Source organism: Orycteropus afer, unplaced genomic scaffold (assembly GCF_000298275.1).
Source record: "Orycteropus afer afer isolate SDZICR_OR568_19922 unplaced genomic scaffold, OryAfe1.0 scaffold00038, whole genome shotgun sequence".
Lineage (NCBI taxonomy): Eukaryota > Metazoa > Chordata > Mammalia > Tubulidentata > Orycteropodidae > Orycteropus > Orycteropus afer.
In genome coordinates, this window is record NW_006921625.1 from 13,550,123 (window position 1) to 13,566,750 (window position 16,628).

A 16,628-nucleotide genomic window follows, 5' to 3' on the forward strand; every position below is an offset into this window, starting at 1 on the left:
AAATTTGAACACTAATATTTGATGATAATGAAACTTTTTTTTTTAATTTTTATGGTGATTTGGGTGAAAGTCTACAGAGCAAATTCATTTCCCATACAGTAGTAGTTCATACACATTTTGTCTCATGACATTGGCTGCAATTTCCCACCATGTAACAGCTCTCTTCCCACTTGAAGAATCTTTTTTAAGCTGTCATAATGGCAGTACGATTATTTTAAATAAAAGAGCTCTTATTGTTTAGAAATAGATACCACAATAGTCCCAGGTGAAATGATATGATATCTGAGAGTTGCTACTGGTACTACTGGGGAGACAATATGGTTGCAGGATGGATGAAACAAGATTGACTACAAGTTCATAATTATTGAAGCTAGGTGAAGGGTGCATGGTGTTTCATTACACTGTTCTGTCGACGTTTACTTTTTTATAGTTTGAAATTTTCCATAATGAAGTTATAAATACTGGGCTCCACTTCAGAGATTGAAATTAATTAGTCTGGGCTTCAACTCAGACACCAGTATTTTTTCAAGGCTTCCCAGGTGCTTCTAATGCAAGAACTATTATAATCACTTACACAAGAGGTGCTGAGCCTGAGCTAAGACCAAGGCAGAGGTTTTGGTGAGGAAAGGACTGGTCTGGGAGAGGTCAAGGAGCCAGAATGACCCAGATGTGCTTGCTGTGGTGGGGGAAGGGATAAGGAGAGGACGTGGTCAAGGACAATGGGAGAGTTCAAGCTCTGGTGACTGTAGAGTGTTTGTCACTGGAACAGTGAACAGGTCAGGGCTGGCAGCTTTGGGGGCTGGGGGAAGGAGCTGAGTTGGTTTTGGACACACTGACTTCAAGGGGCCTGTGTGACTTCCAGCAGAGATGTGCTGGTGGGCAGTTGTCTTATGGGTTTGGAGATCTACAAAGACCCTGAAGCAGCCACAGAAACACAAGCTCCACAGGGCTGACCCTCAACCCAGGACAGAGGTCAGCATGGCTGCAGCCAATGATGCCATCTGGGCTTCTCAGAAACAACAGCATCTTGGCCCCTGCCACTGGAAGGGGGTGGTGTGGATGGCCCCATTCTTTTTGCTACAGGTCTCCATTCCTTGTCTCTCCCTCCCACTGTCCACACCCTTGGATGGGAACTCAAAGGGCAGTCAGCAAGAGCTGAGGGACCCCAGAATATTCCCACATCGTCTGATGGATAGACAATCAGCATTTGTCAAATAAATGAATGACCAGGAGCCTCTGAAGCAGTCAGGGTGGTGTGAGCAGAGCAGGCCTGTGCCAGCAGCCAGCAGACTGGCTTGAAACAGCCAATACTTTTCAGCTGCAAACATGGACTGAGAGCCTGTATGTGCCAGGCACTGTGCTAGGCAGAGGAAACAGGAAGCCCAGGAGCTGCCTTCAGGGAGCTTGCATTCTAGTGGGAAGCCAGGCAGTAAGCAGTATACAAACATACACAAGCTTTGGGATTTTATGAAATGGGTTCTCTGCTGGGGGAAGGAACCACAGAGTCCAAATGCTACCTGGGGGTGTTGGGAAAAGTGCCCAATGTCTCCAGACACTGCCTCGAACAATAACCCAGGCTCATGGAATCTGAGAGCTAAAGGAGCCTCACTGTACAGAAGCAGTGACTGGGGCCCCAGGAGGAGGTGGCCCACTTGTGCTCGCCCTGCAAGTTTAGATCCCGAGATAAGTCCATATTCTCCAGGTCTGCACTGAGAGTTTCTAAGGGAACACATCTTCTTTGGGAAGAAAAACAGCCGCTGATCAGAGGGCCTGAAGGCTGCCTGCCCAGAGCAGGAACTTACCACCGCGTCGAGGAACTGGATGTAACACTCCAGCCCAGGCCTGGCCTCGCAGAACTGCCGGAAAAGCAGCCTCCCGATCGGCTGTTTGTCACATAAGCTGTAGTAATCTCTGTCTGGAGACAAGAATAGAAAGGGGTGGTGAGACCCAGAAAGGGGAGGACACCGGCCCACACCTGGACCCAGACCCCAGGTGCATGGAGCAAGGGGCCAGCAAACTCCTAGGCTCCGTCATTTGCCTCACAGGCTCCGTGGTCTGAGAGGAGACATGTCAGTGTAGGGGAAGGTGCCTGCCGTCTCTCAGGGTCCATTCCCCACCCCACCAACCCTTCCCAACACTCTGTTTTCTGTCTGGAGATGCCAACTGCTCTGGAGGCTACGACTGACCTGCCACCTGGCCGGCCACTCAGCAAATCATGTTTCCCTGGCTACGGTAAGTGGACAAGGCAGCAGGAAAGTGACCACTCATCTGCCAGTTTGTCATACTGTGGGGACGTGCGTGTTGCTGTGATTGATGCCAGAAGCTATGCCACTGACATTTCAAATAGCAGCAGGGTCAGCCATGGTAGACAGGTTTCAGTGGGGCTTCCAGATTAAAACAGGCTAGGAAGAAAGACCAGGTGGTCGACTTCCAAAAATTAGCCAGCGAACACCCTCTGGAGCACAGAATAGTGTCCTCGACTTCAGCTTGTCATCAAGAGGGACCGACTGCAGGAGAAGGACATCGTGTTTGGAGAACCAGAGGGCCAGTGAAGGTGAGGGGAACCCCCTATGAGATGGACTGAGATAGTGACCCCACAGTGGACACAAACCCACCATGCATCATGAAGATGGGCCAGGGTGAGGCAACACTTCATTTTTTTCTATGTAAGGTCACCATGAATCGGAGCCAACTTGATGACAACTAACCCAACAGAAAGGAGGGATGTATCCAGTCAGATGACCACAGCCTGCCTGGGCCTGTGGGGGCAAAGGTGTTCTCTCGTCCTCTGGATGCTGGGTCCATGAGTGTGAGGCCAGGGTCTGGGGCAGTATTCTCCACACTGTAGGGGAAGCTGCTGTGAGGAAGGGCTGACAACATGGAGGAGTTCAGAGCTGGGAAAGTTACAAGAAGTGAAGTTGGTGCCATGGTGACGTCATGAATCTCTGGATCAAACCATGCCTGCAGCCCAAACCACATCTGAGAAGCTTACTCATGGGGCAACACAGTCCCTTTGTTTAAGCCAATTTGAGGTGTTTTTGATTTATTTGTTTTAATTACTTGTAACTCAAAGAATCCTAATGGTTATAGTTAAAAAAAAAAAATTGCCCAATTGGAGCAGAGCCCAGTCTCAAGAGGCTTTGAATGATGAAAATTCTGCATTTTCCAGCTGAGGTGGTACAGGCATGGAGACAGCCCTCAGCCATTCAGTAACCTAGAGACTTCTAAAGAAGAAATGCAGCATAAGACTCTAAGCCCAGAGGTCCAGATGCCAGGGTTCCAAATGCTGAATTGCTGTGTGACTTTCAGCAACTCACTTGCCCTCTCTGGGCCTCCGTTTCATGAAGGCGCATATGTGGGGGTGAGATTGGGGTCCCCTCTGGCTCTTCCTACAGAAGTTTTCTATGGTAGAAAGACACTCAAAGGACTGACTGAGACACGCAGCCTTGGGCCCTGAGCACTGATGTCGGGCCTTTAATACTGTGGCTACACCAGAAATCATCAGGTGACTTGGTGGGAAAACTGGGAAGAGGATGAGCTAGAGCTCAGAAGGAGAGCCAACTTGGACAGAAGGAATGAATACATCCTTGGTGAATCTAGAGCAGGAGCCAGGACAATCACCAGTGAGTCCCAAAGAGTTTATCCACAGGAGCTAAAGCTACTACTTAGAGGAAGGTGAGCTAATGTGGTGGCTGTGTTGTGGATTCAGATCACAGCCTCACTCGCTGGCTGTATGACCTGGACAAGTGAGTTGGTACTTTTATGCCTCGGTTTCCTCTGCTGTAAACCTGGGGGAGTAAATGAACCTACTTTCTAGGGCTGCCATGAGGATTAAATAAGACCATGCCTAAAAAGTACTCAGAGCACAGCCTGTCGTTAGGTGCCATCAAGTCGGTTCCGACCAGTAACAACTCTGTATGTAACAGGACGAGACACTGCCCGGTCCTGTGCCATGCTCAGAATCACTGCTGTGTTTGAGCCCATAGCTGCAGCCACTGTGCCCATCCATCTCATCGAGGGTCTTCTTTTTAGCTGACCCTCTACTTTACCAGCATAATGTCCTTCTCCAGGGACTGGTCCCTCCTTGATAACACGTCCAAAGTACGTGAGATAAAGTATTGCATCCTTGCTTCTAAGGAATACTCTGGCTGTACTTCTTCCAAGACAGATTTGTTCATTCTTCTGGTAGTCCACGGTATATTCAATTTTCTTTGCCAATACCATAATTCAAATGCATCAGTTCTTTGGTTTTCCTTTTTAATTGTCCAGCTTGGCACACAGGAAATGCTTGATAAAATGCTGCTATTATCATGGGTTTTTTGATCTGTCCCAATCCTTTCCTTTGGGGAACCCATTCTCCTTGAGTTTGTAAAAGCCCAGCTCCAGCTTTCTAGTACAAAATGAAGCTGGCTCCTCCCAAGCCCTAGGGATGAATCCATGACTCACTCCTAGCCAGTCAGAGCCCTTTCTCTCCTAGCCAAAATGATTGGTTCAGAGATGGACACATGACCCAAGCTGGACCACTTAGAGTCATTCCATGGCTTTTGTCAGAACTTGCTGGAAAGAGGGTGTCCTCTGGGATGGCCTGAGGACTAGCCCACCAGGTGCTGCCAAGACTGTTCCCACCATACATGGGAACATAGAGAAGAGTGGGGAAGGGAAACCTAGGTTTGAGACTATCGCGTGAGTCCTGAAGCAAGCTTCCCACCTGGATGTGTTTTTACCTGACAGTCTGCTTAAGTCCCTTGGCATTGGGTTTCTGTCTCTGACTAAAAGAGCAGAGATCAAGCACATAGGCGAGAGAGTTTGAGAGTCCACTTCTCTTTTCAAGGGTTAACTGCCTGAGGACAGGGGCATTTTTGTGGGGATTCACCATAGTTCTAAGTGCAGCATGTTTAAGAAGGGGCTCAAAAATTCCTCACCCAGTGAGCAACACAGTAGCACCAAAGAAAAAGAAGACACAGAGATGTATAAGATGTACAGATAACAAAGATAAAGATTTTTTGTTTAAATTTTTGTGATTTGTGTGAAAGTTTACAGAGCAAATTCCTTTCCATATAGCAGCTCACGTACACTTTGCCTAATGACATTGACTACAATTTACCACAATGCAACAGCTCCCCTCCCACCTCCTCCCCATAGCCACCTCTTCCCTGTGTCTTTCCCTCCCATGCACTCCTGCCGCTGAGCTGTCTCCCTGTGTATACGTAGCCCTTCTATTCTCCCGTGATTGATTGCTCCAAGGACTGTATCTACCTAATGTAAATGTTCAGCTCATATGCCTGATTTTTGTTTGGCTGGAAGCCACAGGAGTGGGTTCAATTCCAGACCTGAAGGCCAACTAGGGGCCATAGTCTCAGTGCTTCCATCAGGCTCTATCAGACCAGCAAACCTGGTCTCTTTTTAAAAAATGATTTTGAGTGTTGTTCCACATTGTTCTCCCACTCTATCCAGGATCTCATTTAGAGATCCCCCAGATAAACACTTTTATATATATATAATACTGCCTTTTCAGTAATAACATTTTCATTTTCTACGAGCAGAAAATTTCATTAATCTACGGGTAGATACATAGGCAAGACAGACTGAATGATCAGGTATGTCTAGGCAAAAGGGAATGAATATATCCGTGACCATATATAAAGTTGGCTGATGATATTTCTACATACGTATTTGTGTGTGCTGTAAAAATGTCCACATAAATAGAACTAACAGGGGGCAAAGTTATAATAACTTCTTAGCCACAACCAGCCACTCTGAGGTAGCGAGTTGTTGGATCTATGGGCTCGGGACCATGGTCACAGTGGGCATCAAGTTCAATTGGCATAATATACTACACAAAAATACTATTCTACACCCTACTTTGGTAAGTAGCAACTGGAATCTTAAGAGCTTGCAAGTGGCCATCAAGATGCAACAACTGGTCTCTCCTTATCCAGAGCAAAAAAGAATGAAGAAAATCAATGACACATGGAAACAATTAGTCCAAAGGACTAGTGAACGATGTGAACCTCAACCAATATGACTATTGGCACCTGGCTACCACTGTCAACCACTCAGAAAGGGATTAGTGCAGGAGATCCTGGATAGAGTAGGAAAACAGTGTGGAACAAAACTCAAAATCATAAAAAAAGACAAGGCTTACTGATCTGATAAAGCCTGGTGAAAGTCCTGAGACTATGGCCCCTAGTCACTCTTCGGGCCTGGAACTGAACTCACTCCCATGGCTTCTAGTCAAACAATAGACAGGTATATCAGATGAATATTTACACCAGGCAGTACACTCCTTAGAACAATGAATTGTGGGAGATCAGAAGGGCAGTATTTGCACAGGGAAATAGCTCAAGGGGCAGGAATGCGTAAGAAAGAAGGACACAGGGAATAGGTAACCACAGGGAGGAAGTGGGAAGAGAGCTGTTACATTACGGGGATTGTAGTCAATGGCACGAAACAAAATGTGTATGAACTGCTGTTTGGAAAATGAACTTGCTCTGAAAACTTTCAACCAAATCATAAGTGAAAAAGAAAAAAGTTCTCATACACTCCTGAGTGGAAACTTAGATCGATATAGATAAACAGGTTTCTAAGTCCCCTTCATGCCTGGATGGTACGGTTTCTGTGGTCACTGTAAAGGCTGGGAGTTCAAGGCAACCCAGAAGCACACTGAAGGAAAGGCCTGGTAACCTGCTTCTGAAAAATCCGTCACTGACAACCCAGGGGAGCACAGTCTATTCTGACACACACGGGGTCACAGGGCGCTGCAATCAACTCCACGGCAACAGGCTAAGCCTTCCTCTTGGTCCTTCCCCGGATGATGTGGGGCTGAAACCAGCCCTGGACTGCTGCCTTAACGCTTCAGCTCTGGGTGAGGCTCCCTTCTCCATGCACAGATGGTTCAGCAATGGTCACTCCAACAAGCATTTAAGCTGCCTCGATGTGTGCCAGGTCCTAAGGGGGCCACCAGGAGCAGTGGGATGGGTCCCAGCCCTTAGGGAGCTTGGACTCTGTTGGAAGGGCCGGCAGGAGCGCGTGGGAGTGAGCAGACAAGAGCCCAAGTGACAGTAACAAAAGGTCAAGTTAGATGAGTGTAATGTCAGTCGCCATGGGGATCTGGGAAGGAGGAAGCCAGAGGGCGACAGGTCTCAGTGGCCTGTGACGGGTCTGCATCCTGCACCTGTTAGCATGACACCCTGCAGACACAGCCTGTGTTCTCGCTGCCTCCCACTCAACCTAGTCCCCCAAGGAGAGGAAAACAAACCTTCGCATCCTTTCCCAATCAGCTGAGTTCTCCAGCACAAACACAGACCCAACGTAAATGATCCTGTGCCAAACTCCAGTTTTATTAATTCTGGCAGTGGGTGCCACACCACTATGCGATCTGGGCGAGGTGCCCCCCCTTCTAGAAAGCAATGATGAGATTCCATGAAGAATACTGTGATGCCTTAAAGGTTCATCTGACGAGGTTTTTTCTCTCCATACGGCATTTGCTGTCAGTACGGAAACAAGGCAGTTACAAACTCACAGCGCGGTAAACACCATGTGACCCTGACACAAGCTGTTGGTGCCCCAGTTTTGTGCTTTGCCCCCATGTAACTGGGGGCCCAGGAAAGAAAGTCACTCATTGGAAGCCCAGGAAGAAACACAAGGCCCAGTAATCAGCTACTCAGATTCTTTTCTCAAAAAGACTAAAGCGGCTTGTCTTCTGAGGAAGTATCAGAAACAACAACGATCAAAGTGGGGTACAGGCAGGTCTTTCAGAAATGCGGAAAGGGGCTTCAACAGTTTTCTGGGGCTGCCATAACCAAACAGCGCCAAGTGGGTGGCTTTAGACAACAAATGGGTATGGTCTCCCAGTTCTGGCGGCTGGGAGGCTGAGGTCAGGATGTCAGCAATGCAATTTCTTCTGAGCACAGCCCCCACCCCAGCTCCTCTAGCCCCAGGCATTCTTTGAAGTGTACCTGCGGCATCACACTGTGTCCTTCCTCTGTCAGTCTCTGTGTGACTGTCTCCCCTTTCATAAGGGCATCACTCAGATTGGCTGAGGATCCACCCTACTTCTGTATGGCCTCACCTTAACTGACAACATCTTCAAAGGCCCTATTTGTGACACACTCACAGGGGCCAGGGGTTAGGACTTCCACACAAGATTTTGAGAGACACCTCTCAACGTAACAGAGACCAGAGAAGGAAGGTTCAACTTGAGAACCAATCAAGAGGACAGGAAGAGCTGCAAATCAAAGTTGCTGATGCCTCAAATGCCAATGCTAGGTGTAGGTGCTTCTGGAAAAGTCGCAGACACAGAAGTGGAAGGATGAGGGGCTCAGAAGTACACCCGCAGAGCAGGTGCTTTCTGACCTGTTTCAACACAGCCAGCCGTGTGTTTGAAAATCAGCTTGGGAGCAAGACTTCCCACAGCTTTTCTTCCAAGTGTGGTCTACTAGGGTTGGTGAGAAGGATCCAGAACAGAGGGGCACAAACCTTGTCTCTGCTCTTAATCTCTGTCTCTCTCAGGCAGGAGAGCCCTTGGGTGCCATGCACACAGGTACACACGCCTGTCTACACACGTTCATGCATGCACACACACACATACACATACACACACACTGGTTCTTCTAGACCACAGAAGTCCTGCTTTGAGGGCATGTGCCTCATTGATCTTTTCTTCCAAATCAAAAAGAAACTGTTTTATATCTAAGCTGAGGGGGTACCACACTTCCCTGGCCCAAAGCAACCCCTACTCTTTCAGCCATTCTAGCTTTATTCCTTTGAGTCCTTCATTCACCCCACAAACTCTCTTCTGAAACCTCTCACTTTTTCATATGAGGTTTCTTCAACTTTAAGACTCTCCTCTTGATTTGACACCTGGTGGAATGTGGAAGGGTATTTGGGAGGGGACATTTCTTATCACCACCAGCAGGTGAGATCTGTGATGTGATGTTTGGGTACACACAGAGATTTGGTTTCCCACTTGCAGGAGGTAGCTGACATGGACATACTGAAGAATGGCTAGAGGAAGGTGACTGAGAAGGGTCTGGAAGGCCATCATATTCTCTAGGTTACTAAAGCTGTGCACTTGATCAAGGGGCAGAGTGTCCAAGGAGAGGCTGAGGGCCACTATACACTCAGGAGAATGGTGGGAGAAGACGCTGGAAAGTCAGGCTGTGTTCAGACAGGAAAGGGCTAGACTCCCAGGCCTAGGAGTTTGGAATGTATTCAGGGTTCCACTGGACAGAAGTAGGTCAACAATTTTAGAGCCAAACTGATTTGAGTACTGTCTTATGTATGTCATGTAACCATGGGAAGATGGACAGAGATTGAGCCTGGAACAGGGAGGTTGAGACACTCACTGAGGAGGTCACATGTTTGGAAGTCACTGACAACTGTGAGCTTAGGACCCAGCCTTTGGGCAGGAAGGACAACAGCTCCCTGCAAATGGGGTCCTGCTCTGGTGAGAAGCTGGACCACACTGGCTTTAAGGAAATAGTATGTATCATTGGTGGTTTCAAAGGCTGGCCACCCCCCCCCGCTTTCACGCATTCCCACAGCTGGCCCAGGAAGACAGGGCTGCCATATCTTCTGGCAATACCCTGAGTCCCTCCAGTTTTGCCAACAGAAATGTCTCCAGACATTGCCAAAACTGCCCTGGCTGAGAACCACTGAGCTACAAGATAGAAGTGGCATTCAGGCCCAAGCCTGTTTGTTCCCCATCCTGGGCAGCTCTGATGTTAGTGGCCATCAGCTGAGACCAAGAATAAGGCCGTGGTCTGTGCTGCAAGGGTACCAGCAGGGTGGGTGGTGCTTTGGTGTTTCTGCAATGTCGTGCTCATCAGCATAGACACAGGACCTCTGGAATCCTCATGAGGACCCAGCTGCAGGTGGAGGCAGAGCACAGGAGCCTTGCTGGGACAGTACCTGCTTCCTTTGGCACCTTTGCAGTGGGCTCTTTACCAGCTACAAAGCCCTTGTGTCTAGATTTTCATTCTGAATCTCCCAAAATACCCTCCAAGGCTGTGAGGCTTACTTGTTAGCACATTTTTGGTTGTAAGTAACAGAAACCCAAATCAGCAGCTTAAGGTGAAAAGGAAATTGATTGGTGGACAAAGAGTCCAGGGGTAGACCTCATGGCTTCAGGTATGGCTGGATCCAGACCTAAAACATCATCATCACGACTCTACCCTCTGGAGTTTTGACTTCATTCTCAGGGGGGTTTCCTCCCTATGTCCGCAAGATAGCAACCAACAACTCCAGACCTACATGGTCTTTAGAGTTTAAGACCTCAGAGAAAGATGCAGATTGGGGAGGCTTGGGTCTTTCTCTGAGCTGGGGGTTGGCCTCACAGACTGAGAAGAATGACTATGGATTAGGAGCTTGAGACCAAGAGGCAACTTCTGTTGCCAGAGCAGAGCCACGCCCGGTGTGGCCTGGGGCTGATCCTAGCGGTCAGTGAGGAGCTGAGTACAGAAATCAAGGTTCAGCCATGCTCCTGGCAATCTGACATCACTGTAGTGTCCAGGTGCGAGTTCAGAGGGCTTGTCTCCTCCAACAGGGCACAGAGCAGTTTGGGTGTAGCCAAACTCATGTGGAAAGTTGCAAGTAGAGTGAGTTTTACACAAATATCAGTCCACAATGGATTGGAACTTTAAAAAACTGACCCTTCACTATGGAGAGTTTAAAAAGCATGCCTCTAAACTGGAGTGCTTGTTACCACCTGGATTTCTCCTTGTTACCACCAAGATTTCTCAGCCGCCATTAAAACTCTGGTTCGGTAGGTCTGATGGGCCCTGAGAATTTGCATTTTCAACATGCTCACAGGTAATGCTGATACTGCCAAGCAGTCTATCACTCGAGTCCAAAATCTGTCCATTTTCTTTAAGCCATTCTTTTTTTTTTTTTCTTAACTGTGATTTGGGTGAAGATTTACAGAGCACATTCACTTTCCATACAGCAGTTCACATATAGTTTGTTTACCACAGTTTACCACAATGCAACAGCTCCCCTCCCACTTCCTCCCCATAGTTACCCCTTCCCAGTGTCCATCCCTCCATGCACTCCTGCCCCCTGAGCTGTCTCCCTGTGCATAAGCAGCCCTTCTTTCTCCCATGATTGTTCTCTCCAAGGAGTGTATCTGTTAGAGATATGCCAAGCCATCTTGCGTGGCTCTTCCGGGTTCTTCTTCATTCCCTGCTGCCCCGCCAAAGGTCATAAGTCAGTTAAAGGAAGTTGAAACTGAGTTTCCTGCATGGCGAGAATTTTAAAAGGCAACATAGCTTCAGATAGGTTAAGCCCTCTTCCCCCAGCTCTGACGTACAACCTCCTAAAGCCGGGTCTATGTAAGACCACCCTCTCCCCTGCTTGTTCTCTTCCTCTTCTTCTTCTGTCCTTCCTCGGCGCAGGCGCCCATTCGCTTCTTTAAATAAAATCTCCTGTCGTGTACCCTGGTGTGTGGCATGGTTGTTGAGTGCCAGCGGAGCTCTAACAGTATCTACCTCAGGTAAATGTTCAGCTCATGTGCCTGTCTTTTGTTTGGCTGGAAACCACAGGTGTGGGTTCAATTCCAGACCTGATGGGCAGCTAGGGGCCATAGTCTCAGTGGTTCCACCAGGCTCTATCGGACCATTCTTTAAGCCATTCTTGAAGGCCCACTCAGTGGCACTCTGCAGTGGCCACAGACCCAGCCTTGAATTTCTTGCACTAACATACTTAGCTCTGTGCTTTCCCATACCTTCCTGGTCCTCCTAGCTCCTCACCGGGAGATTCACCTCTCTACTGTGGCTTCTCCTTGCCCCTCCTCCCCAATCTCTGGTTCCATTTCTCCAGCTTGAACCTTTGGCTTCTCTTCTTCCTAGGATGGTGGATAAAGGTCAAAGATGCTACTAAACATCCCAAGATGCACAAGACAGCCTCCACAACAGAGAATCATCCAGCCCTGCACAATAACAGTGCCACCTTTGAGAAACCCAGGCTGGCAATATAGCCTCGGCCTGGTCTCTAAACCCGTCAGAGTCCAGCGGCCTCCTGTGACAGTGGGCACTCCGAGTCTCCCACTGCTGCCGAGGATCAGTGACTACATATGGGAGTTCCTTTCCAGTCCTAGTACACAGTAGGTCCTATGTAAACAGCAGTCATTCTGAAAAATCCTACCACTTCTAGATGACTCAAGAAATGATGGCTTTTATTTTTCTGAAGGTTCAGAAAGAAAACAAGATGGCGTTGGGCAAAAGGGGGGTTGGCTCGACATTAGCCCCAAAGAAGGCCAACACCGCTCCCCCACAGCTGAGACTGACTGTACGTGCTGGGAGGGCAGGGGCCCAGGCGGGGCTAGGCCTCCCTGGCCCTTCCGGCCCTTTCATCCTCTCAGAGAAAAGTCACATGTGTCCCACAGTAACATGCCTGAGGTTAAACTCTCACAATCCACAGTCCATTCCTTCAAGACCCGGAACCCCCAATAGACTTAGCAACAGGAACGAAATTGATAGTGAAGAGAAACAAATGCTATCACTGTTTTCATTCTTTTCGAGTGACATGAAGTGGGAACATACTTTCTTAATTAAGAAGCTGTGGTATGTGGATGCTTGGAAGTCAACCAGACTTTCCCAACTGAAGGCCAAAACGCGGGCAGTGAGAACAGCGTGGCTCCCCTCAGATGGCCACGAAACTCAGAGAAGGGGGCACCTCAGCCCTCCCCTGGGGCAGGCGGGGAGCTGGCTTCTGGCTTCCATCCCCAGACCCTGGGAGCGGGGAGCAAGGAGTGACGGCTGGGAGTGGATGCCTGGGCCTGTTTTCATTGTTGCCTCAGGCGCTCCTTGAACTTGGGTCAATGAAAACGCAAGTTCCATTTCAGAAGTAAGAGCGAGAACCCAAAGCGGCTTCCTGAGGAAATGGAAAAGCTAACACCGGAGCCCTTGGAAATGAAACCACATGTTTATTGTAAATGGGGGCGGGGGTGTCCAAAAGTGATTCTGGAGTCCTCTCTCTACCACAGGGGGACTCACTTCATTTTCTTTATTTTTCCGAAATTCTTTTTCTTGGAGTGGAAGGATGGGGTGTTGGTGGATAGACCCTGAGGCAGTTGAGGAGACAAAGGTGAAGAGCCTGGATTAGACAGAGCCCCTCAAGTCCTTCCCTTTGCCATAGTCCACATCGAGAACAATCAACCGAAAAGTGATCGGAAAACAGCTTTCTCTTAAAAATTCCAGCCAAAGCTGGAAAAAACAATCAGGAATTTGCTCTGAGGAAAAAGCTCTCTGACGTTTGAAAGGCAAGATAGCATCATGGAGAAGGGCAATTCTTTACAAGCCGCCTCCTGAGAGAAGCAGGAGAGGAAAAGGGAAACATTTGGTATTTGGTTGGCGACGGCTGAGTGGGTTCCTATTACTTCAAGAAAGATGTTTTTATGCGAATAAAGAATGGCATACGGCGCACTACACAAACGCCTCCAAACAAGCCCTATCTTTCTATGCCTTTTGTTTTCCTCCTTCTAGGCTCCAGTTTTACGGAATGTCTTGTACTTGTCACATGTCTTTGTATGATAAGTCTTCACAAAGGTTGTGGCACCTGGACAAAGGCATAGGTTAAAAATCACTGAACTGCAAGGCTTTGGGGCCTGGGTGACAGGCAAATCAAAAGCAAACACATGGCTCTCCAGTCAATTTGGACTCATGACGACCCCGTGTGTCACAGAGCAGGGCTGCCCCACAGGGTTTTCTTGGCTGGGGTCTTATGGAAGCAGATCACCAGGCCTGTCTTCTGCAGCACCACTGCTGGGTTCAATCCCCAACCATTTGGTTAGTAGATGGCCGTAAACCATTTGTGCCACCGAGGGGCTCTTAGGGATCTTAGAGAAACAGGGGTGAGGAGTTGGGGTGGAGAAGGGAATCTTATCTATGGATCTGTAAGGGACAGAGGAGAGATGGGTTGAGGTGTGCTCTTGGGGGAGCCCAGTTCAGCAGCCCCTACCAGGCCTGCCTCTTTAACAAGGGTCCAGGCCTCTGGTTTGAACCTACTCAAAGCAGCCAAGGCCCAGGAAGTACCCAGGAATTTGGGGAAGGGCTAGGGGCTGAGAGAGACAGAACAGGAAACCAATGCTGTCACCGCAGGGCCCTCTGGGCAATAATGGGGTCCTCGAGTCAGGCAGTGACCTCCCCCTTATCTTCCACGCCATGAAAAACCAGAATAATGCAGAGGTGGGCAGACAAGGGTAGCCTGATGCAGAAAATGCAGACAGAAGCAGAAATGTGCCTGGCATACTGGACAGAGCTAGGGACAGAGCTGAGACCCAGGCTCCAGGCCTGGTTCTTTTCCTTGCCATCTACAAATGAGAGGCCAGAACCTCTGAGCCCCAAGCCCTCTTCTACACACAAACACCCCACAGGTCTGTGACTGTAAACCTTGGCTCTGTGCTAATGTGGAACTCGGGACAACTAAGGCATCAACATGAAGACACCCAGTGCAGTCAGCAGGGCTGGTTCATAAAAGGCACCAGTGACAAGGAGACGTTCCAGTGTGTCACCTGTGGTTGTTTCTATTTTCTAGATTTTTAATTTTTTTTATTGTGATTTGGATGAAAGTTTACAGAGCTAATTCATTTTCCACACAGCCATTCACACACTTTTGGTTTCATGACATTGACTGCAATTCCCCACAATGCAACAACTCTCTTCCCACCTCCCTGTAGTTACATCTTCCCTGTGTCCTTCTTTCCTATGCATTCCTGCCCCCTGAGCTATCTTCCTGGGCAAACATTGCCCTTCTGTTCTCCCATGACTTAGATTAAATTTTTTATAAGTGGAGGGAAAGCAACAATTCCATAACATATCTGCAAGATCACCGCGATTAGGAAGGCCTTGGAAAGCAAAGGCGGGAGGGAGTGGGGGCTCGGTGGTAGAAGTCTTGTCTCCCACATGGGAGACCAGGGTTCAATTCCCAGCCCCTGCCCATCCTTCGGTGGAAGCTTGCGTGTTGCTGTGCTCCTGAACAGGTTTCAGGGGAGCTTCCAGACTCAGACAGACCAGGAAGCAAGGCCTGGCAATCTACCTCCAAAAACGAGCCCATGACCACCCTATGGATCACCACCAAGACAGCCACAGGCACTTCCTCCAGCCTGGAGCCCCAAGGAAAGTCCATGGCCATGGGGGTGTTTAAACACCAGCTGCCTCCCCACTTGCACCTGTGCTGTGGCTACGGAGCGGGAGCAAAGCCAGCAGAAGGCTTGGGGACAGCACTGCAGAGAGGCCCGGGAAGAGCACTGCTCTGGAAGCTGAGGAGTAGGGGGTGAGACACAGCTCTCCGTGCCTCAGTCTCTCCCGGGTGCTCTCAGATTTACCCTTGGATTACCTACCAGGCCCAACCACCTGGATGGGATACCCTGACGAGATGGTCCCTGGCTTGCCAAGGAAGAGAGCATGGAGGATTGAGGCTCTGAGGCCACAGGAGGCTGGGCCCACCTTGTCTTCCAGGCCTCAGACACTGGCTTCACCTGAGCTATGAGCTCATAGAGCCAAAGCCACGGGAGGGCAGGGCAGGAAGCGGCGGGGTGAGCCGGCGCCAAGGCCAACAGCGGCCTCTGTGCCTGCCTGGCTATCCTGCCACCCTCCTCCTCCTGAGCTGTGGAGGGCCTAGCAGGGTCAGCATCCACAGCTGGGCTGGCCAAACACGGCTTGAGACAGACATAAAGGGCCAATGTCTCCTGAGAGTCCTGGGGTCTCAGGATCTGAAGCCCCCAGCCACCCCAATCATCTTGACACACTCCCCATCAAGATGTAGCACCCCTAGTCTGTACACATCCAGAGACAGGAAGCACATCAGTGTCCATTCACTGCCCATGTGGACAGCAGGTAGAGCCCATCCCTTTGTGATACCTACCCTGTCTTTCTGTATCACTGCCCCTTGGTCATCATTCTTGGGATGCAGATGACAACACCCCCATGGTCTGTGCTTCCTGAGTGTCTCTCAGATAAACACCTCCAGTTCCTCCAGCTGGCTCCTAAAACACCCCCCATGTGACCACACCGGCTCGGTTTCCCCAAAGCACTGAGTACAGGGAGGCTGTGGTAGCTGGTGGGAGAATTCTCCCCTTCCATGAGGGAGACCTGGGTGCGATTTGCAGCCGATGTATCCCATGCACAGCCACCACCCATCTGTCAGTGGAGGTGTGGGTGCTGCTCTGATGCTGACCAGGTTTCAGGGGGACTTCCAGCCTCAGACAGACTAGGAAGGAAGGCCTGGCAAACTACTCCTCAAAAAACCAGGCCATGAAACCCACTGCAGCCGGTCATGGGGATGGTGCAGGACTGGGCACCATCATCCCATTGTGCGTGGGGTCACCAAGAGCTGGCACAGGGGGCCTGACCCACTGGAGCCAGACCCATGGGGGATTACATGTCCAGCCACATCAACTCCCTCCATTAAGCCATCTTTGCCCCATGAGGGACCAGCGCTATGTGCTGAAGACGGAGGAGCTGGCCTGCAGAACTCATCCTTCAGGGGTTAGTTTCCAGAAGAAACTAACATGGGGAAGCTGTAGTAGTCTCCATGCCTTCGCTTAGTGGAGTTACAGCTCAGTGGTGTCAGGACTGCAGACACGGATTTAAAAAAAAAACAAAAAACAAAAAACCCCATACATTTAAATC

At 49.4% G+C, this 16,628-nt stretch overlaps 1 protein-coding gene across 1 annotated transcript in view; it reads right to left on the reverse strand.

Moving 5' to 3' along the window:
• Positions 1 to 16,628, reverse strand: part of GRK5 (G protein-coupled receptor kinase 5) — a 157,192-nt gene that overhangs the window by 82,801 nt on the left and 57,763 nt on the right. The window contains exon 3 of the mRNA XM_042780412.1: positions 1,803 to 1,915. Within this exon, the coding sequence (XP_042636346.1) occupies positions 1,803 to 1,915 (113 nt within the window). The remainder of the gene's footprint in view (positions 1 to 1,802; positions 1,916 to 16,628) is intronic.